The sequence below is a fragment of the Corapipo altera genome, unplaced genomic scaffold (assembly GCF_003945725.1).
Source record: "Corapipo altera isolate COAL_440 unplaced genomic scaffold, ASM394572v1 180, whole genome shotgun sequence".
NCBI classification, from domain to species: Eukaryota; Metazoa; Chordata; class Aves; order Passeriformes; family Pipridae; genus Corapipo; species Corapipo altera.
In genome coordinates this window covers 1,394,120-1,419,119 of record NW_020884915.1, presented here as the reverse complement: position 1 = coordinate 1,419,119, position 25,000 = coordinate 1,394,120, and the positions used below count along the sequence as shown (strand labels likewise).

Below are 25,000 nucleotides of genomic sequence, written 5' to 3'. Positions count from 1 at the left end.
GTTAAGGACGTTATTATTCTATCCTTGCCAGAAAGCGCATTTTAAGAGCTTGGATTCAAAATTAAATATGACCTCAGTGTTTTAAAATACAATTACAATAACTATCCATTTAGTAGGGTTTTTTCTTTTACTTTTGACATATGGTCAATATACTTATGCCAGTTATTAAAGACATTATTTTTTGCTATGCTAACTATTTAACATATTGCAGCTGCCATGTACATACAGCCTGGTGACAAGGGACACTGAGGAACAGCGTTACATGAACCCCTTCTTAGGTTAAATTACTGGAGTGTCTGTACATAGGTAAAGAAAAAAATCCACCAGGCTTGATAAGAGAAATTTATATTATTTATATGGAACAGAACAAACCAATTTACAAGAAAGGCACTTAAGTGGGGAGCTTATTTATTAATGAGTGTAGTACACAAGCTAATGGGGTTGTAATGCAGATGCACCTAAAGCTCAGAGGACGACGGTCTCCAGGCACCATGTTCCACTTCAAAAGAGAGAGGAGAGAGAGCAGGCTGGGAAAACATTCCTGCATGATTCGAAATGGAGTTATGGAAAGGAGTTTTGTCTGTGTCCGTTTAGAAGGATGGTCTGTGAGTGCTGCTGACTCTGCTGCCACAGGATGTGGCGTTTCAGAATAGGAATGGGACAGGACAAGAGGGATAGGAAAAGGAGAATAGCTTTAGTTGTAGAAGGGTTGATTTAGATTGGGTATGGGGAAGAAATTCTCCCCTGTGAGGGTGGTGAGGCCCTGGCACAGGTTGCCCAGAGAAGCTGTGGCTGCCCCTGGATCCCTGGAAGTGTCCAAGGCCAGGTTGGACGGGGCTTGGAGCAACCTGGGCTAGTGGGAGGTGTCCCTGCCCATGGCAGGGGATGGAATGAGATGGTCATTAGGGTCCCTTCCAACCCAAACCACTCTCATTCTAATATGCCAGTGCCTGGGCTGTAATTCCACTAGATTCCTCTCTGTCCTCTATGAGGGGTTTGGATATGATTTGTAAGGTCACATCAGGTCCACATTGTAGGGCAGCACCTCTGCACAGAGAAGTCCTGAAACTCCTGGATCCCAGTGATGAGGCATCCCCCTGGGATCCAGAGGTTTATGGGAAGATGGGAGAAAGGAGAGACATCCTGAGGCCAGGGTGGTCTGTGAAGGGCAGAGTGTGTTTAAATTACAGTTTCTATGTTCAGCCTTTAACAAGCTGCTTCTGAGGTGGCAGTTTATAGACTGTTATTTCAGTTAATTGTAACAGCAGTTTTTTGAAACAGTATTTTTATTGGTTTTATTGATGTGCCCCGCTGGTTTTCCGATTCTTGCTTGGTTACCTGAGAGAAAAGCTTTCCCTCCTGATCCAGAAGATGCAGGGATGGCCTGTGGCAGGGAAAGGCTCGCTACGTATCTGTGTGTGCAAAAGTGCCTGTCTTGCATATAAAATGGGCTGTAACTACAGAGTTCCAAAGAGGTGATCCGAGGCACTGTGGTATGTTCCAGAGAGTGAACAGGGAGTGCTGACAAATGGTGAGTCAAATGAAAGAAAATACTCTGTATGTTTTGTTCTTCCTGCTGTTATACGGTTGTATTTTGGGGGTTGAGGTCTGACTGGTAAGAGGTAAAGGCAGTTCTTCATTGGGTAGTGCCATTTTGGAAAAGGTCCTGCCAACGCACATGGGCAACAATCTCAAAGCCCTGTAGAAAAGCTTTGCAGAGTGTATCTCTATTAACAATGCGGTTTTAGTTGGCATGTGTTAGTTTTTCTGAGGTGCTCTAAGGTCTCCCTGGAACCTTCTCCAGGTGAATACCCCCAGCTCTCCCAGACTGGCTCCAGAGCAGAGGGTCTCCAGCCCTTGGAGCATCTGTGTGACCTCCTTGGGACTCACTCCAGCAGCTCCATGTCCCTTCCTGTGCTGGCATCCCAGAGCTGGAGGCAGCTCTGCAGGTAGGGTCTCACCTGAGCAGGGCAAAGGGGCAGAATCCCCCTTTGTGGGAATGAGCCCAGGACACGGTGGGGTTTTGGACTGCAAGTGCACGTTATTGAGTCATGTTGAGCTTCTCATCCACCAACAAGCCCAAGTCCTTCTCCCCGGGGCGGCTCTCAACCCATTCTGCACCGAGTTCAGGTTTGCCCCAAACCAGGAGCAGGACCTTGCACTTGGCACTGTTGAGCCTCCTGAGGTTGGCACAGCCCCACCTCTCCAGCCTGTCCAGGTCCCTCTGGATGCCCCATCCCTTCTCTCCAGTGTGTCGCTGCACCACACACTCTCATCATTCTCCAGTTGTGCATATCAGGTCCTTGGCCAGTCTACCCTGATGGAGATCCTGTGTGTCAGGCATCAGGTGAGCCCAGAGCTGGCCCAAACAGGAGATGCTCAGAGGGCACAGACTTCATTACACCTGCACTGGGAACTGCTCTGAAAAACGTCCTGATGAGTTGAATTCTTAAGAGGTTCCTGATTTATCTGTATCTTAATTCATTTTAATAGGCTGGAGTATCTGCAGGTGCTGTTGGTTATAATTCTTGGTGCTCACTGTCATCTGGAATTCATGCACTGACGCACGTCAAGGTGGACATCCAAAGTCAGGGCCCAGTTCCAATAATTCAGCCTTAAGTTTTTGTCCTTCAGTGTCCCTGTGCACCAGCTCAGGGACCTGGGTCTTGCAGCAGAAGAGTTGTAATGTGTATTTTAACTCTCTTAGGTTTTGGACTTTTTTTTTTTTAATCCATGCATAATTGGGATTATATCTATCTGAGATATGTGGAAAAAATGTAAGTTTTACTTCAGATACCAGTTAGCAACTGGGCTATCACTGCAAGGCAGGGTTCTGGGTAGGGGTGGTGGGTTTATGTACAAGGCGATGCTGCGTGGCAGTTGCCCTGAGCTGGGGGATCATGGTGAATACCCCAAACCAGAGGAGATAGTGGAGAAGCAGAGGGAATGTGGTGTGTGGTTTCAGGGTCCCCTGCAGCCAGCCCTAACACAGTTAATTGCCTGTGATAAAACCGACCTCACAGGTCTGATGGGAGAGTTCTTTTATATAAGAAAAAATGTTTTGTAACAATTTCTTGTAAGTGCTAAAATTAACTGACTTTCTTTTTAACCTAATTATAGCTAGAACTGATGATATCACCTATGCTTAATGTTGCCGAACATCTCGAGTGTGCCGCCGCTTGGAACTTGGCTCAATTTTAGTTTCTTGTTTTAAAACATTTAATGTGAAGCATCTGCTTATTTGTTGCTTGTTCAGAGTCTTTTGGGCATGTGCTTGATCTCCCCTATTCTCAATCTAGAACAGGGTGGTCTTTTCCAACAAGAAGATGCACAGAAATTGGGGGTTTTTGTCTTTTCGACAAATTTTCCGGTCGTTCTGCTGCCAAACCCACTGATTTGAAACAGAAATATTTATGAAGAGGTCGCTCTGATACTCAGAGTATTTTTGTTCTCTCAATAGGGCCCAGCTGCAGGTCTTTGAAGAGTTTCATTCATGGAGGGGGGTGGGTCTCTGGGGAAGGTCTCTGGGCTGTTTGTGGGGCTGAGCACAAAGGAGATACAACCTTATGGTGCTGATGAGCTCCAGAACTAACTGGGGTTTTCTTGACCTGAATCATTCCTGAAAGCACAGAGGAGGTAGAAACGTGCAGAATGAAATCTGGAGATAACAAGAGTTAGCCTGGAAAAGATGTGGGTGGGAAATGGGAAGAAAGCAGTCCAGGAATTGGTGACCAGCATGGAGGTGGACCATGAAATCTGCTGTAGAGCAGTGAGGTCAGACAGCAAGTACTGGGATGGTCCAAACCAGGTGAGTTCAGGAGGGTGGGTGGAGACCAAGGTAGAAAAAGGGCAGAACATTAAAACTGACCTTTATCCATAATGAGATTCACTTCTCTGAAAACACAATATGTTCAGGAAAAATAAACCAAGACCACACACACACACGGAGCATTGTTTTCCTTGGACATGTTTCTTGTGTTCCTCGGGAAGTCTCCGCTCTCTGGTCACTGTTCCCTCCGTGGTCTCACAGTACCATGTTCCAGGGCAAGATCTTGTTTGAAATCTGTGTCTCCCTATATGGGATTCCAATCAAAACTTTAATGGTACAGGGCAGTGAGTAGCATTTAATGACCTTCAGTGCTATCACTTGAGTCTTTTGGGCATTGACATTGATTTTCCTTATCTTGGCATGTGAAGACAGGAGTCTCACTCCCTCCTTTGAAGTGTTTGCTGGTACATGCAGGATAAGCAGGCAGCAGCTTTTCAGGCATCGTGGGCTTGGGCAACCCCAGATTCGTTCCCAAATTTAACATCATTAATTGCAAAAATCAAGGAAAAAAATGAGGCCATTTGGATATCTTTGTATTTTACTGGAGAGGTGTATATTTATTATTATATTCATTTGATAATTTTGTATATTAATATACTTATTATTTATATTTATTTTATTATTTATTTATATTTATCCGGAGTTTGTATACAATGCCCAAATTTTTGTGCAGATGCTTCTTTTCCAGGGTTTAAAGACAGGATGCAGAATTCCTGACTGATCAGATCCATAAGAATTTGCATCTTTGATAATAGATAAAAGCAGAATAGAGAAAATATTTCACAGGTTGTATGACAAGGAGTAAGTCTTAGTCCTGAGTTGTTGTGCTCTTCCCTAAATACATTAATTTGTTCTTAATAGGTCTTAAACGCAGCGGCATCGGGGCCGTTCAATGCGAATTCGGGGGTTATTGTGTTTATTGCAGCTCTCATCCTTTTTTTAATCTCTCCCTCCCATCATACAGACACTTCATTTATAAGAAGCTAAATTAAACTATGTCAGGATGTGCTTCTCCATGAATTTTAAACCTAAAAATCTGCTTTGTTCATTGATTCAGTTGTGGGGAAGAAATGCAACAGAGCCACCCGGCTATTTGAACTCTTTATTTGCCACATTTACAATATTAATAACATTGTTTCTAGAAGTTGTCACATCAAGTAAAAGATCTTCATTCCAGGCTGTCTTTTGGGGCCAAATCGAGACTGGATGCATGCATTTAATAAATTGTAGTCTCAAGTAGTCATTTTGGTAAATAATTAGGTTCCGTGGAAGAATAAGTTAGCATATTGTATGTATCTAATGTTGCAAATGTACACACAGCAAACTTTGCCATTAATCAACAGTCAAGCACTGTAAGTTGGGTCTCATACATAATGAATTGTTCTTAAACCTCCTGGGCTTCATTGATAGAAAAATAAGAGAAAACACAAGTGTAGTAAGCTTTGGAATAAAATTTAACGAGATTGCTCTGCATCCCGTAATCGTTTCGGAATCATTAGAGACCAGATATTTCAGCTGCAGTTTTGGGGTGGCCTTTAGCCTTCATCTATCAAAGAAAGGCTATTTAAATGACATTTAGGTGTGGATAAAATACATTTTCAGTTAATTTCACAATAAAGGCTTCAGTAAAAACACCAGCTAACTCTGTGTTTATTATGGAACAAATAATACCACATCACTGAGTCTCATTTTAATGTTAATTTTGGTTTGCTAATCATTACTGATTCTTCCATTTGAAGAGTAACACACCAGCTATTTCTCTAAGAGAAAAATTATCTGCTAAGACAAGCACAGATGTATGTGATTATGAGAAAAAGACAGTGCAACTTTTTATACAGGCCCTACTTCGGATGAATTCACATGTCTGAGAATTGTGTGGAGAGTTGTCGTCAGTCATTTGCTAATCAAACAAAAAAATGCCGTTTAAAAATAATACTCTTAAATTATACTTGCTACTCACACCTGTTTATGACAAGAGTGACTACTCAGATCAACAGTGAGTTCTCCTGCAAATGTAAAAGTTTACTCTGATTTAGAAGCTCTAATTCTGTAGTAATTACATTATTAACAAAAATTGCAGAAATTGCTCCAAAAAATTAAAAATGAAAAATTACAGAATTGAAAAATTTAAAAATTACCAAAAAAAAATTCATAATTTAATCTGAGTCTACCCACATGTACCAGTGACCTAGGGGTGACTGCAGGATAGGAGAAGCTCTGATTTTTTATTTGTGAGTTGAACTTTTTTGGTTTATTTCTTAACCAATTTGAAATAAAGGGACTTTTCACTACCTCAGTTATAAATCTCTTCTTAGGCGAACCCCTGGAAGTGAGGTAGTTTTCCAGGGATAAAACCCTCAGATGTGTGTGGCTCCAGGCAGTGGAACTGAGCTTGGGATGTTGTGTTCAACCAATCGATTATATTTAATATACACAAATATTTTATAAATATACAGATAGATACTTTATAAGTCTGTTATGGGAGCTAATACAACATTCTCATGATATTTTTCCTAAGGAAGCTGCCAGCTCTTGGCTTCACCCCAAAGAATGTGCCAGCAGAGCCGTTGTGATATTTTCTCTTCCTTTCAACGCGGCTCAAGGTCCGTCTTGTTTCTGTTAAGGTTTATTAAGGACTGAGGCAAAAAGTAGCTGAGAAATAAATAATTGGAATCCTATCCCTTTAAAATATGGCTTCTCCCAGCATTTCTCTGATTTTCATCATGGTTAAACTATTTGGGATGATCCTGAAGCCAATCTGCTGCTTACATGTTTATCTTGGAAGAGCGGTAGAAACTTCCAGTTCTTGGCAAGTGGTTTGGAAGGAGCCTGTTAAACTGAAACAGGTGGTGTTTCTGCTTTTCTCCCGCTCTGCTAAAACCATCTTTTCCTTCATTTCATCCCATGCAAACATGAGAAGTCACAGAAGAAACACGGCTGGGATGGAGCATTGGGAAGACACCTCTCAGCTGCACAAGCACAGGAGCCAACTGGCTTCCCTGGTGTGTTCAGGCTTTGCAAAGGGCTGTAATGGAAAGAGAGGCATGGAATTGCAATAGGAATGGCATGGAATAGCTGTTGGGTGGGAAAACTGGAGGAGCAGGGCTGCTCCTGGGCTGTGGTGGATTCCCATGTCAGGAGTGATCATATGGCTCTCTTGGACTTCGCCACCACAGGCTGGAGATCTGATCAGCAGCAGTGGTTCCCTGGCCTGGAAAAAAAGTCTCTTGCAAGTGTACACACAGAGACACCCACCTTTAAAAAATACATGTGTATTTTAGATGTCTTTTTATAGCTTAAAACAAGCTTTTTTTTTTTTTTCTGTTGGAGGAGTTTGGAGTTTTAATTAAAGCATCACGCTGTAAAGCTGTTAAGGTGAGTCGGTCATGAGCAGCTGAACATCCATTTAACCAATTTATTTGCATTAACCAACAAGTTAAGACAGACATGTAACTCACTGCTGACATGTTAGAGGCTGCCATGTTAATGCAAACAAAAGAATTCTGTGTTAAATAAAATAAAATAAAGTAAAAAATGTAAAATAAAATATAAAATAGTGCAATAAAATAGAATAATAACATAATTAAATAAAATACATACAAACTAAAACCTTACAGCAGTGATTACTTGTTGACCAGGTGAAAATACAAAAACCTTCTCTTTGAATTTTTTGAGAGGTCAGGCAGCACCCAACATAATTCACTAATAAGTGCAGTGACAGTCTCTGATGAAAGTGGAAGTGATTTAAATAAGACTGGTGCATTTTAAATAAATCCTTCCCATTCTTTATTTATGGAATCATTCTAGCCCCATTTGAGAAAAAGGTGTTGGTATTTAAGGAAAGAAAATAATATTCTTTGGGGGCAAAAGTAAAGCAGGTGGATTTTTTGTATATTCTGTTTTTTGTTCTTTTTCTCTTTAGATGAATATGCTGATTTTATTTTCCTGTATAAAATTATATCTTGTTGAAGGTTTAAGACTTGAGCTTCCTATAGGTAAAATATAATGAGTAGCCACTTTGGCTTCCACCCTGTGTGTTGGTGCCTCTGTGACCAAGAACAGGTCCTTTCCTTGGGGATCACCAAGGGCAGGACATTAAGAAGGGCTCCTTTTTCTTATTCATTGCTAAAATTTAGGCACAAGTAGTTAATATGACTCTTAGATGGGTATTTTTCCCTAATTTTGAACTTTTTCCTGACCGTCATTCACCCCCAGTAGATCTCCAGTAGAGATTCTTGAAAATCCATGGATGGAGTGTTCAGAAACCTTCCAAGAAGTCTAATATTGAGCAGAGGAATTTCCTACAAGGGGGAAAATTTCCCATTATGTAACTCATCTGCTCCCTTTTCCTGTTTTGAGGCCACTTTGACGTTGCTTTTCAAACAAATGTGTGGTTTAGTTGGACCAAGAAACGGCTTTGAAGCCTGAGAAAATCCTTTAAAAGGCAGCTGGTGTTTTCAGTTGGATTTTTAATGCCTTTTGTAGGAGTCCTGCTATTCAGGTTTGGAATGGGAAAGGGGAGGAGGGAAGGGCAGAAGGGGGAGGAGGGGCAGGAGTGGGAGGAGGGCCAGCAGAAGACACCCATGCATAAGCTATGTTGGTTCTTTTTCTTTATTAATGCTGTCAAATTCCCAGGAATAGCTGTTACCATCTCTAGCCAAGCAAAATTAATATGAGGGGGTTTTATTTTTTTTAACTCCCTGCCAATTTGAAGCTCTTGGTGTGTATGTTGGCAAGTGGAATTTGTATCCTATAGGAAAAGGAGTCAGTGCATTCTTGGAAGGAAATTCATTTTCACTGTGCAAAGGGTTCGCTTTCTTGGCTGAGGTGGAGGTGGCCATGGAGCTGGCAGGTGTTGGGAAAGTGTCTGGTGTTGAACTGCTGGGAGAATGGTCCCACCAGAAACATCTGGAGATGTTCAGCAGTGATAGGGCACTGCTTTTAAAACCAGTAATTAAAAAAAAAAATTAAAAAAAAAAAAGTTTTATCCAAGCAGCACTTCTACAGGGAACACCCGATAGAAGTGAGGAATGTGTGTGTGATTGTCTGAGTTGGAAGGGATCTTAAAGCCCATCCAGTCCCACCCCTTGCCATGGGCAGGGATACCTTCCACTGGACCAGGTTGCTCCAAGCCCCGTCCAACCTGGCCTGGAACACTTCCAGGGATGGGGCAGCCACAGCTTCTCTGAGCAACCTGTGCCAGGGCCTCACCACCCTCATAGCCAAGAATTCCTTCCCAGTATCCCATCTAACCCTGTTCTCTGGCACTGGGAAGCCATTCCCTCTTGTCTTATTTCTCCAGGCCCTTGTCCCAAGTCCCTCTCCAGCTCTCTGGGTACTTTTAGGCACTGGAAGGGGCTCCCAGAGTCTCCCCAAAGCTGCTGCCTGCCTGATTTGGGGGTGAATGACGTTATTTTGGACCTGTTAGGTTGGTCCCTGTCTGGCAGCTCCTGGGGCTGCTGCTCGCAGAGCTCCAAGGAGATGGAGTCGTTCAGTTTTATGATGACATTATAGTCCAAATCATTTCCAGACTCCTGAGAATGTGAAACAAGATGATGTGAAAAACATAAGGCGACTGTAGTTTTGAGCGCTTTCCATGTTCTTCTGGATAAATGGAGCAGAAAAGTCTCCCAACTTCTCGTGGAGGTTTCAGAGGCGTTATCATTATATTCTGTCATTATTATTTTGTCGTAGTTCCAGCAATCCATGGTAAAACGGAGCCATATTTTGCTGTGTTGTATCTGTGTGGAATAACGGATTATCCCTTGTGCTAGAAGCTTGGTTTGAGTCCATATTGGGGGGTTTCATGTAAAAAAATTTATGCTTGGATGCTTGGATTCTCATACTTTTTTTTTTTTTTTTAGGAGAAAGATTATTAATTAGAAAAATAACATAAGCTTTAGACATCAGATTTATAAAGCAATTTTGTCCTACTTCACACACAAAAAGAAAAATCGAAAGCATTAATTTGATAAATAAATGGAAAAGGAGAAATAAAAGTACACTTAATTCCCAACAAACTGAATCCAAATCTGATTCTTCTGTGTTGTTTTGCCTCTGCTCCAAACCACGGATTCTGATGTGACCAGAGTGTTTTAATTGTCCATCTCTGTGTCCCTCCTGTTGTCTGCCACTTCCTCATCAGTAATTACGTGGTTAACAATTAATCAGAAAGTGAGTTGGGGCTGGGAGACAGGGCAGGGCCGTTTGATCAGGCACCAGGCAAGTGAGGGCTTCGCTTCTGAGAGCGGCCCTGACCCAGCTCCTGCCAGCACATCATTTATCCTGTCCGGAGGCAGCGCTGGGGCTGCCGCTGCTCCCGCCGACATCCTGTCGCTCCGGCTCCACGGGCTGTTGTGCATCAGGAGTGGGAAGATGCTCAGTCTCTTCGCAGAGGTGCCTTGTGGCAAAGGCAGAGCCAGTGCCTTTGATGCCATTACTGGAACATCACTCGTTTCATTTGCTTTAGCTTTTTCCTCGGAGGGATCTCACAAAATACTGTCACTCCCTCGCAGTGTGCTGGGAACTGGGTGTGGTTTGCTCTTTCCCCACAACTGGGTGGCACAATTCCTCTCTTTTCCATTGTCTCAGGTTCACATCTATTTTGATGTTTCTACAATTCTCTCCTTTCTCCTGCTTTGTGTCACATCCAGCCTCTCATCAGAAGGCTCTGCTGTTGAGGAACTTCTGGCTCCACCTGGGAAAAAAAAGCTGCAATAATCAGAAAACCTTTGGATGGCTCATCAGTGGTGCTGAAGGTTCTGGATATGAGGAGATTATTGACAGGGATTGCTGTTTTGGCCATCACCCTTGGTGTTGTCTCCATCACTTCCCAGAGGTGCATTACTAATGGGCTATTTGTTTGTTGGTACCTTGAAATCCTGCAGTTTGGAGAGATCCCCACCACATCACAGCCTTGGAAGCACCAGGAGAGCATCACCACCCCTTTCCCAGCACTGCTTTGCATCCCTGAAAATATGCAGGTTGGGAAACGCAGCTGGATATGTGCAAATCCAGTGTTCACATTTTCATCGCTCTCATACACACATTGCTCCTCCAGAGGAGAAGAAGCAAAAAGGAACAAGGGAAGAAGCACATTTTTATTTACAGGTGCTTTCTGTTCGCTTGCTTTGCTCTTCAGACCCTGCAAGCAGGAGCTGCCATTGAAAATCAAATGAATTCTCAATTGCTTCCTTCCAATTCAATCAGGGGAGGAAAGCAGAGACCTGCCACGTTGCTGGAAGGAAGCAAAGCAGAGGAAGGCATGGGAGCGGCAGAAAGCTGCTTCCTTTCCTCCTTTCCCCAGGGATAGTCCCTGGGGAGAAGGGACTGTGCCCTTGGGGGACATGGAGGAGGAGCCTCCACGGAAGCACAAGGATGTGTCATCCACCGTGGGTTTGGGTGGTCTTCTTGTTCTCTGACATTTCCTATTCACACACAGCGTTTTCTTCATGCCGATCTTCCATGGATTTTTTTACAGCTGCACCTAAAGTTGTGTCATTGTTACATTTCTAGAGGTGATGAGTGTGCATTTTTGTTACTGCTATGAGGAATCCTGTCACCTTTATCTGAACAGAAAATAGCTGGAGTCTAACTCCAGAATAAATGTTCTGATGTTTTTATTCTGCTGATATACAGAATGTGCACATTCAGTTTTTTCACAGAATCCCGGAACAGTTTGGGTTGGAAGGGACCTTCAAGACTGTCTCATTCCACCCCCTTGCTGTGGGTAGGGACACCTTCCACTAGACCAGGTTGCAATTTTTATCATTGTAATTTTTCATTTCTGTCTCTCCCATCAGGGCAGAGGCCTCGGCTGCCTGTGAAGTGTGTGAGGGAGCGGAGGAGATGCCAGAGCCACTGGAACAGTGCACGGCCTGGCTGAGAGCTTATTTCTGTGAGCCAGCCACCCTGGCAAACCTTCCCGTGCCATCCTTCCACCACCCACTGCTCCAGCAAGGTCAGTGCCACGGGACACCCATCCCCTCCCTGCTCCCATCATCCAGGAGTGCTATCTCCCATGTCCGTCATTCTTGGTCAGCAGCAATAAAAATGATGTGGTTCAGCTGTTGACATGTGCTGCTTGAAAGGTTGGAATATGAACACATCTAAAGGGTTGTGAGCTTCTCAGTGACAGGGTTGTTCACTTAAAGTAGCTTTTGATCACCAAAAGGGGGATTGAGGCTTTGACATTGCTTTCTGCAACTCCCTGACAGGAGGGTGGAGCTGGGTGGGGATCGGGCTCTGCTCCCAGGGAACGAGGCACGGGACAAGGGGAAACATCCTCAAGTTGTGCCAGGAGAGATTTACGTTGAATATTCAGGAAAATTCCTTCATGGAAAAGTTTGTCCAGCCCTGGCACAGCTGCCCAGGGCAGTGGTGGAATCACCATCCATGGAGGGATTTAAAAGCCATGTGGATGTGGCACTTGGGGACATGGTTTAGTGGTGGTCTTGGCAGTGCTGGTGGATGGTTGGACTTGATAGTCTAAGAGGGCTTTTCCAACCCATACAATTTTGTGATTCTATGGTTCTGTGTTCATCTCAATAAATATGGGCCATAGAAGCAGTCAGTGATAAGTTGCATAAGGTAGCTGTGGTTTTATTCCTCAAAGTTATTGTAAAAAATGTGTTGGTATTTTTTAACAAAACAATTTTTACCAAGAAGTTGTTCTGTTTATGTATTTAGATAAAAATGGGACCTGAGAAAAAAATCCTCCTTACCATCCCCCGTTTACTGTCTGTGTTCCCCAAGACCTCATAACAGAAATCAATCACTTGATTATTAGTAATGATTATCTGAGAAGTCTGATTTTTGCAGTGTCTTTTTGTCTGCCCATGAATGTCATCATTTCCCAGTGAATAAGGGATTCTCACTTTTCATGAGCTTTGCACAACACCTTTGTTTTCATGAGGATCTTCTGTACTTTCTCTTCCCTGGTATGAAAATTCCTCAGTGTGAGGAATTTTCCAAATTCCAAGATGGTACTGAGGAATTTTTTATTAGCTGGGATGAAATGAAGTGCCATATTGTGAAAACTTTAGCATTGGGGTGAAAGTGAAAACGGGCAAAGCCGGGTGGGAAATAGTTACTGCTGCTTCTCCTTCCATCTCTGAACATCAGGGGAATTCTGCTTCCCAGATTATCCACCAGAAGATTATAAAACATTTAAAGTAAAGCTTTTACTTTCATTAATTTTCCTAAATGGGCTAACTGAATTCTTTTTAGCTTGGTGAATGAAATTCCTTGGTCTAAGCACTGCTGTTGCTGTTTTAGTTGCTGGTTTGGGGTTTAGCCCTGAGAGGTTTGACTTGACTTTGTAGGAGACTTTGGTTCATCCCAACAACCTTCCTGTGCAGGCAACACTGGAAAAATAAGTATCATTGTTAATAGGAAGCATCTAGAGGGAAAGAAATCATCACCCTTGAATTCAGGGGGGTGGAGGGAAAGCTCTTCATCGCTACCCAAAAACACAACCCAGCCAAAAGCTGCAGCAGGGTTGGGATGGAATGTGAATGGTGGTCATGAGCATCAACACCAGGTCTCTGCAGCACCTGTGGCTTTGTGAGGGATGAGACTGGTGGTCCCACTGTCCAGGCTGGTCCTCATGAGGTTTGACCACCTGCAGCACAATTTGGGTGCTGGGGAGGGGCTGGAGGGCAATTTTCTCATTTTAACATGTGCAGGTTCAGGTTTTTTTAATTTAGTTCAGTTATTTGTTCTTGGACTGGGACCAGGTGTGTGTGTTTTACTGGGGGAAGGCATGGACGTAATGGAAACACTAATGAAGAATTAATTGGCTCAAATCACAACGATGTGAGAGCATTTCTGTTCTTCTCTTGTTTTCTCCTAGTAATGCTTTCATGAAATAGAAAAAAAAAACTGTATTGGAAGGAATGTGGAAATAGATGTCAAAAATTTGTAAAAACTCGTTTTAAAAGTTATTTAGGAGAAAGGTAAGGTAAAAATCGAATTATGATGGGTTGCATTTCAGTTTATCTGTACGTCAGAATTGCAGTTCTGCTAAATTAAGAATTTGGTATTTATTTACTTTTTCACATTTACATTTGAAAGTGCCTACTCATTTCTCCAGGCACTTAAAAATGCAGAATAAACATAAGTGAGATCATGAGGATCCAAAGCCAAGAAGGCTTTTTCTCATCATATTGCTTTTCTTACATCTCCGTTCATCAGCAGCTCTTCAGTGACTCATGGGGCCCTGAGCAACCTGGAATAGTGGAAGGTGTCCCTGCCCATGGCAGGGGCTGGAACTGGATGAGCTTTAAGGTCCCTTCCAACCCAAACCAGTCTCAGCTTCTGTCATTCTGTGATCATTGAAACCTTTGACCCTTCTTTTCCCCCCTTTCCCTGTAAATATAACCATTTACAGTGTGGTTCTTTGATATTTGGTGATTTCAGTTCCATCCTAAAGTGATCAGCACTGACTGATTTCTTTCTAATCAGTGCTTATATCAAATTTTATTTTATATTTCTGTACTAACATCACCCAAGGACAGGAAGTTTTTGCTCACATCAAACACACTGAAGAGGTTCCTCATTTAACAAAAAAAGTGTGAAGTGCTTTGTGATGAAGTATTTCACAATTCATGGTCAGTTCTCTGCAGCTGCATTAGGTTGATTTTTTTTAGCTGTTAGGACGTAGTTTCTTGTGGATAGAAAAATCATGACAGTCACCTCTAAGATAGCAAGAGCAGAGAGATCGGCAAATTCAGAAATTAGAGTTACTCTACTTTATATTTGCTCTATTAAAAAATTCTATAAAAATTCTATATTTGCTGTTTCAGTGGTTCGTTCTATGTCTTAAATTTTTCTAAGGTGCCTTTAATTTTCTAATTTGCTGTTAAAAGGGGAAAACACGCTTAAAAGTACTCCAACCATCAACCCAGCACCACCACCATGTTCACCACTAACCCATGTCCACATGAGTTCTGAACACTTCTTGGAATGGTGACTCCACCACTGCCCTGGGCAGCTGTGCCAGGGCTGGACAACCTTTTCCATGAAGGAATTTTCCTTAATCTCCAATCTAAAGCTCCCCTGGCACAACTTGAGGCTGTTTCCTCTTGTCCTGTCCCTTGTTCCCTGGGAGCAGAGCCTGACCCCCACCTGGCTCCACCCTCCTGTCAGGGAGTTGGAGAGAGCAAGAAGTTTGAAGTTGATTTCCCAACACCTCCAGAAGTTCTCAGCTTACTGGTTGTCCAGTTTTGTCTATGCAGCCAATATATTTATTTTTTAAATGTAATTGAAAATCTGGAATTTTCAACAACCTGTGTCATGACCAGTGCTCAATATGGAATTTCATTAAGTAAAGAAAAATAAGGTTTTCCTACTTCTCTGAGGGGGACACCTCAGAAAAAAACCCCAAATATTCCTAATGGGAAATGTTTAATTGGTCTTAATGTATCCTGGTCGTTATCTCCCTTTTTATATGAGGAAGAACAATGGATGCTGTGATTATTTTGAAGCCTGTGCATGGATTGGTTGATTTGTGGGTTGGTGACACGGGGAAGGCAGTGGTGAATTGACCAGTCCTGAATTCCCTGACATTCCTTTACTGGTGGTTTCCAATGGGGATGGCTGCGGTCACCAGGAGCGTGGCCACAGCACCAGGGAGCGGGTGTGTGTTTGCAGACCAGATGGCTCATTAGAGCAGCAAGAGCAGAGGAAATTGGAGACACACGAGAGTTTTCTTTTGCCCTGTGACAAGCAGCAGCCCTGGGCTTCTGCTCCTTGTGTGCCGTGCGGTGCTGTGCCACTGTCCTCAAAGGGTGAGAGCCATGTTTTTATGTTCCTAAGGGTGGAGTTCTCCCATCAGGTCCTTGTACCAAGGGTCTAGGCCTGAAGTAAAACTGAGCCTATCCCTCAGACCAGCTCTGTCCCCCTGTTCCTTCAAATGAGCTGAGAATTCCTATGTCAATGTGAGGGAGTACGGCTTGGCAGGTCTGGAAGTGGCATTAGGGCACTAATGGTTTTAAACTGAAGGCGGGGCAATTTAGATTGGATATTGGGAAGAAATTCTTCCCTGTGAGGGTGGTGAGGCCCTGGCACAGGTTTACCCAGAGAAGCTGTGGCTGCCCCATTCCTGGAAGTATCCAAGGCCAGATTGGACAGGAGCAACCTGGGCTAGTGGTAGGTGTCCCTGCCCATGGCAGGAACATGATGGTCTTTAAGGTCCCTTGTAACCCAGACCATTCCTTGGTTCTGTGTTCATCTGTGTCTTGCAAGCCAAAGGCAGAGAAAAGCTGTGCAAAAAGATCCAGGAGGAGCAGCCTGAGGATGGAGGGCAGAGGGATGAGCCCCATTAGTAGCTGAAATTTCCCGTTCACGATGTAATGTTATTCATCCAAGAGGGGATATTGATGAAACATCTCATGCATCATAGGAGCAGACAGTCTTCAAAGAAACTGGAAGCACCTCCGTTCTCCCTCCAAAATGACGTTCCCAGGCCTGTAATCAATAATTACCCTGTGATTTCCTGGGAACCTCCTGGTTCAGACTTTCAAACAGGAGAGCAGTGTGGGTTGGTGAACTGCCACAGCCCCTTGCAAAGGACAGTGAACACAGTCAAACACCAGTTATGGGCTGAAAACACTTCATTTTCTGGTGTCACCTCCACGGAGTTGGACTTGTCCATCACCCCAGTGCTGCTCATCCGTGCTCCCTAGGTTTGTAGGGCTGTGGGATCTGTCCCTCTGGAAAACATCCATGGAGAAAATTCTTCCCTAACTGCATCTTGATTACTCTTCACCCTTCCTGGAGGAGCACATAGTAGCACCTTTCTTTTACTGGCTTTGCATATTCTAAACTATTAAAAAAAAAAAAAAACAATGCCTGCAGCAAATTAAGAAAGAAAAGGAGATTTTTTTGTGTTTTCTGACTGTAACTCAGCAAAGACCAAAGCATTTTTTTATTCTTTTTTTTTGTTATTGGAATGCTCAAATCACAGAATTGTGGGGCTGGTAATTTGTGTACTTCTAAAATGATAAATTGAACACTCACTGAATGCTTATGTTTAAAAAGTTTATTGTTTTAAATACTTATGTTTTAAGAGATTTTAATGGCTACTCACCCTAATTGCAGTGTGCCCTGTATCCTGAGAGTAAATTTTTCTCACACACAATTTAGCCAAAGAACTTTTCTATATATGAAAATTACTTAAATAAGAAAAGCATTTACATTATTCAAATGAATACAGATCTCCTTTCCCCTGCTTTAAATTAGAGTTTAAAAAAAAAAAAATAAGAAGAATCATTGACTTTGTTGAGATATTGTCAAGTAAAGCTGGAAAGTTTGAAGCCTCAGGTGCCAGTTTATGGATAATAGTGTAGGAACTCTGTGCTCACGTTCAGTGGGAAAGAAATGCCTGGTAAAATGTCATTCTTTAGAAGACAAGAATGAAGAAGCAGAGGGGGGAAGGTCCAAGGCTCAAAGGGGAGAAGGTATGAAAAAAACTGATCAGAAAAATAGGAGTAGCTGGAGAGTGCTCAGGGATGTCAGATCTCAACCATCCCCAATAGGAAAATCATCAAACTGAGACTACAGAGAGACCAGGAACCATGTCCCTGTATCATCTCTCCATAGTTCCATCATTTCCAGTAAAAATGAAAAATTCAATAAATTCAGCTGAGAAAGTGGGAATCCACCAAGTTGTGTAAACTGCCAGAGGACAGGGTTAGATGGGATATTGGGAAGGAATTCTTGGCTGGGAGGGTTGGGAGACCCTGGCACAGGTTGCTCAGAGAAGCTGTGGCTGCCCCATCCCTGAAAGTGTCCAAGGCCAGGTTGGACGGGGCTTGGAGCAACCTGGGCTAGTGGAAGGTGGCCCTGCCCATGGCAGGGGGTGGAATGAGATGGACTTTAAGGTCCCTTCCATCCCAAACCATTCTGGGATTCTATGACTCTATATTTTTTATATCTATGTTGTTCTTAAGCTACATTGTTGAGTCACCTGCTGAGGAGGATGCAAGACTTGCCTTTCCCTATACAGATCCCAGATGTCATTTTTACCATTGATTTATGCTGCAATTTCTGAAATTCTCTTATTTTTTTAGTAGAGATCCAATTCACTAAAGAAAAAAAGAGTTGAGAAATGTTCCTGCCTTTCCCTTTCTCAACCCTGCAGCTTCATCAGACATGCAAATACATTTCCATTTAGGCTTTTATAAAACGTTAAATATGAAATAATCTGCTCAAAAAGGTTCGTACTTCACATATCTGGACATGGCAGATTCAAGTGCAAAGAGATGACAAGCTTTCATATTTCTGTCTGCCAACTCAAAATTCAAATTCCAGAGACTGGCATCTTCTTTTATTAGCATTTCATGTGAGAAGAGTTTTGATAAGGAGAAAGTCACTGTTTTGCAAGATATTTAATGGATTTTTACAATCCAATACTTTCCTACAGTTTTCTGCAAACAGAAATCAATCTTCCCCAACCTTCAGAAATGGAAACAACAAAACCCCAGACTAGCCCAGTTACTTTTATATCTCATATTCTTTTTCCAACTCAGTTGGCCCATTGCTTTCTATCAACTATATGTTTTTTAAAACAAAAACTAAACAAAAAATCAATACTAATGCACTCAGGACAAAAATATTTACAAAATTCCTGACCTAATTCCTGTTGAATTCAGAGCAAAATTCCCATAATTTTTAGTGGAAGCTTGTGTGGTTTTAAGTGTATCTTTTAATTAGAGTTCACTGTTCATAGGATAAATTTTCTGCCAAATATGAGCCATTTAGGACAATGCAGGCCTTCTTAGGTGCAAATATTCTGATTGCAGATGTTCATGGGCCTTTGATGGAGCCTTGTAGGGTAACTATCACCTAAAGTGTGACCTTAAAAGAGAAATAGGGGTGGGGAGATCCATGTATCTGTCTTGTCATGGTGAAGGCAGTGAAAGGATCACTTATTTTAAAAAATTAATTTTAAAATTAATTATTTTCAGTAGGATAATCCTTTCTTTATGTTACTTACAGACTGACCAAAGTTAGAATAAAAAAATGGAATCTAAATGGAGTTTTTTAGGTAAGAGTGTAATGTTCATCTATAAAATGCAACATTTTTACTTGTTCCCAGAGAATTTGGGGATATTGGAGCAAGTCATGGTGACTCTGAAACAACTGCAGAGATATGGATATTGAAATTATTCCAAAACCAGGCTTATGTTTAGAAAGGAAGGGTTTATGTTTTGATGGTGGGATATTGGGAAGAAATTCTTTCCTATGAGAGTGGTGAGGGAGTGGATTGGATTTCCCAGAGAAACTGTGGCTGCCCCATCCCTGGAAGTGTCCGAGGCCAGGTTGGACAGGGCTTGGAGCAACCTGGGATAGTGGAAGGTCCCTGCCCATGGCAGGGGGTGGAAGGAGATGGGCTTTAACCCAAACTGTTCTGGGATTCTGTGGCAGGGACAAGGTGATCCTTTAGGTCCCTTCCAGCCCAAACCATTCCATAATTCTATGATCTGTGTCTTTACATGTATCTGCAGTGGGATCAGTTTCACTGCAGCTGTAAAAGCCACGTGCACATGATGCTTTTTTATAAAGTGAATTTGTTCAAAATAAGATCCTTTTTCTCCCCGTGAAATACAAGGAATCAGTTGACCCTGAGCTAAGAAACATTTTGACCAACCCGGTAACTTTTGACATTGCTGCTTGTATGTGAGATTTAGATAAAAAGGTAAGAATTGAAGGTGGAAAAAACCCACCAGTGTAGGAAAATTACTTTTGGTATCCAGAGTCATGCGTTCATCATCTTCACCCAGACCTCACAACCTGCTCTCATTGCAGACCTGTGAGGAATAAGTTTAATTTAATTCATTTTTCCTTTGATTTGTTGGCTTGCTTGCCACACATGCAACCCCACGTAACCTTTACACCCCTCCTTAATAAAACCCCATGCAATCAAGATAAAAGGAAAGGATTTTATAAATACAGCCTCCCACACCCATTTTATTAATGAAGTTTCAGCAAGTTACCTTAAAACCCCTTATTGATGGGAAATATTATCAATACTCATACATTTAACCTGTTTAGTGTTTCAAATGTGCTTAATGGGACTGTTACTATGGTGAGCACCTTGTTTCTAAGTAATGTTGTTAATTTTTTTTCAGAAAATAACAATATAGTGGCATTTCCAACAGCCTTTATGTTAAGGACACATAGATAAATTCCTCTGAGGGGAAGAAAATTCGTAATATAGATATTTTGCTGCTGCTTGACCTAAGGTTGCCCCTTTCTGACCCATTTCCAAGATGTTTTGCCACATGTCCTGACCAGTTTATTTGCTGGGAAAAACAAGGACTTACTTAAGTGTAAAAACACACTTTTCACTTGAAATTTGCATCCTGCACTCTTCTCTGAATAAAATATGCAAGAACAACATAAATGGCACACTCCTTTTTTCCCTTTCTTTCTTTTTTCCCCATGAATTGGGCCTTTGATGTTCAAGAGGAGCCAGTATTAAAGGACATCCCTAGAAGGCTGTAGAAATTGTCCCTATTTATGACAAATGTAAAATAGTACAAATCGAGCTGAATGTGATGGTGTCATTAGTTTGGGAATCGCATCCTTGAAAATAACTGTGGAGGAGCCAAATCGGTTTAAAAGAAGATAACAAAATGGTTTAAGCTACTTAGGTTGAATGCCAATTATATTTTAATATTCAACTGAGCATATTTTACTAAGAAAAAAGGCAGCGTCGACGCATGCATAACTCATTGGCAGCGTCGACCAGCTGTGCCACTCTTCTCTTCGAATCACTTTGTGCATTTTAGTAGCATGGTAATTTAGTAGAGAACTACCTGAGTGATGGCATTTTCAATGAGCAGGTAATCTACAGAGAATTTTTATATGGTTATGAGTTCTGTGCTTCAGCCTGGCAACACAAAAATACATCAAGACCAATTACGGTATCAACTTTCAGCGTGATACCCTTGCCACGCAAGTGCATGTATTTCTGCCCCAGGCATTTCAAATTGCATCTAATTTGAAATCTTTGGGGTTTTAATTAAATTTCAGAATATATGGAATTCTTCATTAGTACCTGCTCTGAATAGCAGATTATACTTCTCTCAGTCTCTCGTTAAAGAAGTAGGCTGTGGTAAATAGCATGTTCAAGAACTGATCATTTGTGGTGCCTGGATATTGGGAACAGAAATAGTGGAATGCAAAATAATATCAAAAAGATTATTAGTCCAGTGAGGGACTCTTGATTTGTATTTTAATGGAATTTTACATTTCTCTTAATGATTTGCAAATTGTCCTCTGATTATAAGATGCATTAAGCTTTTCATTTTAATGGAGAGACACAGCCATTAGCAGGAATTTTTTTCTGTCTTCTTTTTAGAGTGCTTCCCTGCAGCAGATAAATATTGAAACCATTAACACCTTTTGATGTACTTCATAGTGCTGCAGCTTGGACCAATACATGAATGAATATGGCCCTTTTAAATTTTAGCACTTTGCTGGAAGCTCCTGGTTGTCGTTCCGTAGGTGAACAATGACCGGAGCCGTACGTTTCCATATGTTGATTTCCTTATAATTAATGTTCCAAATGTTTCGGGGAACATCATTCATATTTAATGCCAAAAGAAATAGTAAAGCCAACAAAAGTCAAGATCTGAAATGCAGATGGAGGGTGCTGTGACCTTAGCTCTGACCATCCTTCCAGGGAGGAGGGTTTGTTAAGGATTCGCACACGGCTTTGCGTGGGCCAGAACACAACGGTCTCCTTTTTTGCAGACACCAGGATACGCGGGCACTCTTCATTTGTCAATCTGAAAGTCAAATTTCCTCCTTGCTTTCAGCTTAACGTGAACCCTTAATGTTGTATAAACATGTTGTGCCTGTGCTGACTTCATTGGGTTTGGCAGGAGGGCACGGGATGAGGAACAACCTCTTTTTTGTGGCAGCTTGCAAAGCACGAGAAGGATTTTCCTGATACTGCAGAATTTCTTTAAAAAGTATGGCTGTTAGATAAGGTAAATCACAGAATCACTGAATATTCTGAGTTGGAAGGGACCCACAAGGATCATCAAATTTGTGATTATTAAACGTCTCAACTTATTAAAATCCCTGTAATATTCTTTAGAAGCTTTGGAAAATCAAATAATTCTTTAAGAGGTGCAGGACAGGGGTGTTTCCCCAACCCCAGCTGCTTCTCACACCCCAAATAACCCAAATTTCTGTCTGTGCTTTTGCAGACTCTCCTCTCCTGGCAGGTTACCTGTGAGAACTTCCTCCAAACTGATTTTAGGGCTGCCTGTTAATTGAGCAACCTCTAATCTCTGAAATCCCATCAGGGGTCACTGGTAGGACTTCTCCTCTGTTTGCTTCCAGGATGTCTGTTTAAATAATTTGGATCTCGGGGATTCCAGTTGCAGTTCATTTAAGCAGAGCTGTGTGATGGCACCAGTATCAGTCAAGAGGCTGAGTGACTTCATGGAGTCACACTTCACCTCTTCCCAGTTGTTTTGGTAGTTGCTTAAATACTCCTTAAAAAAAAAAAAAAAAAGAAAGAAAGAAAAAGAAAAAAAAAAAACACACTTTGAGATTGAAGCCAGAAGATTCTGGGAATTATTTGCTGCTGCTGCATTCTTGGAAGGATGTTGCATCATCTGTGAATTAGTGTTTGGAAAGTGCTATGTATGTGTTACGTTCATACATTAAGTAATTGTAATTCAATAATGAATTAATACAAACAAAAAAAATAATCAGTGCTTTGATACTGTTTTCATTTGTGTGCAGTAAGCAAATAGTTCCATTTTTTTTGCATTTAAGCAATTTAAAAGTATTATTTTGAACATGCACATTTACGAAGAAACTTAGAGAAAACTAAAGAGTTTGCTGTTCCTATTTTAGCCCAGCAAAGATCTCACACTTTGTTCACGTAGTAAAGCACATTTGCATTGCATATGTCATATATTAATTTTCTAGGGCAGGTTATCTTTGGCAACAGGATCTTCACAAAGCAACTGGGGGTGCAGATTTCTTGCTCCAGAGGCATTTGGGAGTGGATATTTGGGGCCGTGCTGAAAAATGAAACAGCAAAAACACCTCATTGGCGTAATTCTAAGTGGAATTGTAGAGAAAAAGCAATTATGAGTGAAGCAAGGAAAACTAAAGGAGAGATGCTGGTGCTTCCCAGCCTCCCTCCCCTGCAAGGCCTGGGTCCTCTGCCATCAGCCTTCCCAGAGGACACCAGGATACCTGTGCTGACATAATCCAGTGGTGAACCAGCATGAGGAAAGTGTTGTTTGTGACAGGTTTGAAGGGAGATAATGTTTCCTTTCTACCAAATAACCTGGCTTGGTGTTGCCCCATTTCATGGATGGATATAGAATTGGTTTTTGGATGTACTTCTTGGGGAATACAAGTGGTTTCTGCTGGGCTGTGGGGCAGTAGAATGATTTGGTTTGGAAGAGACCTTAAAGATCCTCTAGTTCCAAATATATATGTTTGATTGCAAATATATAGTACATGATGTAGTAGTCTAATAGAGGAATATGTCTGTGCTTGTGAGATAATGTAATAAATTCCAGTTTGCAGAATCAGTTTTTCACAAGGTGATGTGTCAAAATCAAGGGATTTATTCTCCTTTCATAGAATCACAGACTGATTTGGGTTGGAAGGGACCTTAAAGATCATCTCATTTCACCCTCTGCCATGGGCAGGGACACCTTCTGCTATCCCAGGTTGCTCCAAGCCCCGTCCAACCTGGCCTGGGACACTTCTAGGGATGGAGCAGCCACAGCTTCTCTGGGCAACCTGTACCAGGGCCTCACCACCCTCACAGGGAAGAATTCCTTCCTGAAATCCAACCTAACCCTGCTCTCTGTCAGTAGGAAGCCATTGCCCCTTGTCCTGTCTCTCCAGACCCTTGTCCAAAGTCCCTCTCCAGCTCTCTGGGTATTTTTTGTTTCTTTCCTTTCCATCATAGGAGTGTGTTGGAGCCCTGAGACTCCCAGGTTTAGTTTTACCACTAATGATCCTGAGCCAAGACCTCAAACCAAAGATCGTGATGAGTTGGAAATTTTGATGTTAGTGAGCTTAATTTATAGGGATGAATTGGAGGGTGTACTTTATCACCACGTGTGAGCATGGAATCCTTTCTCTTCACCTTGTGTTTTGGGTTCATTAATATCACAATGACACGTGCAGCGTATCCATAAATCTTGGGAAGTTTTCTGCAGAACCTCCCTGCCTGTTCCAGTCTAACTATAACCAGATGGTCCTGCCTTCCCATCCAAAATCCCAGTGTAATTAGGAAACTGCATCTCCTCTGATTTATTTAGGAACTCTGGGCAGGTTTCTGTGTCTCATTAACAGGACAAGTCAGAAGAACTGGATTGTAGCAGCACATGGGAGGCTGTGTTTTTCTTGATTTCCAACAATGCAAATTGAGGTAAATTCAGTTTAATTTTTGGGTTTTTTTCTCTGGAGAGGGAGAGGAGTGACCTTCCCAGGCCTGGCATCAGCCAGGCAAAAACAAGGACTCCAAGAAATGGGAAAAAAGAGAGTTGAGGTGTGACCAGAAGTTCCATTCATTGTGAGCTAGCAGGAATTTCTCAGTTTTAAGTCAGATGATGGCTACTGGTGGCATTTTGTCACACTTGGCCCTTTTGTAGAGGTTTTGTATGAGAGCAGAGTTCAGTTCTCAAGCTCTGTCTGCAAATTGCAGCTGATGAGGAGAATTTAGAAGCTGTCCAGGTGAAGTTCTTGGTGAGTACCAGCTCTGACGAAGTGAAATGGAGAGAAGTCCCTCATTTATTTCTATCTTGGATGGAAAAATAGAAATTTAATTTAATTTAGAAATTGCAGCCAAGCTGGTGCATGGTGTCTCTGGAAGGACTATTCTGTGCCTGTTCCAGAACAGGAGAGAGTGTTGTAGGGCATGAAACAATGATAAAATACGACAAGTTAAGCTGAGTTTGCAGTGAATGAGGAGCTGGTTGATGTTTCTCAGTTGCCCAGATCTGCAGGTCTCTTGTATTTATGTCTATAGCAGTTCCTGTGTGGGTTAAAAATGTTCATGAAGTCGTTAAAAGGTTACTTTTACATACTTTGCACAATCTCCTTCTCCCAAAATTGATGTATTTGAAACAAAGCAAAAATATTTGCTCCTGGAATGAAAGTTTTTTGAGTGGCAAG

The 25,000-nt window shown here is 42.0% G+C and overlaps 1 protein-coding gene across 1 annotated transcript in view; it reads left to right on the top strand.

The window, feature by feature from the left end:
• MGMT (O-6-methylguanine-DNA methyltransferase) overlaps window positions 1-25,000 on the top strand; it is a 139,030-nt gene that overhangs the window by 95,694 nt on the left and 18,336 nt on the right. Inside the window, exon 4 of the mRNA XM_027655268.1 lies at window positions 11,632-11,789. Coding sequence (XP_027511069.1) covers window positions 11,632-11,789 — 158 coding nt within the window. The remainder of the gene's footprint in view (window positions 1-11,631; window positions 11,790-25,000) is intronic.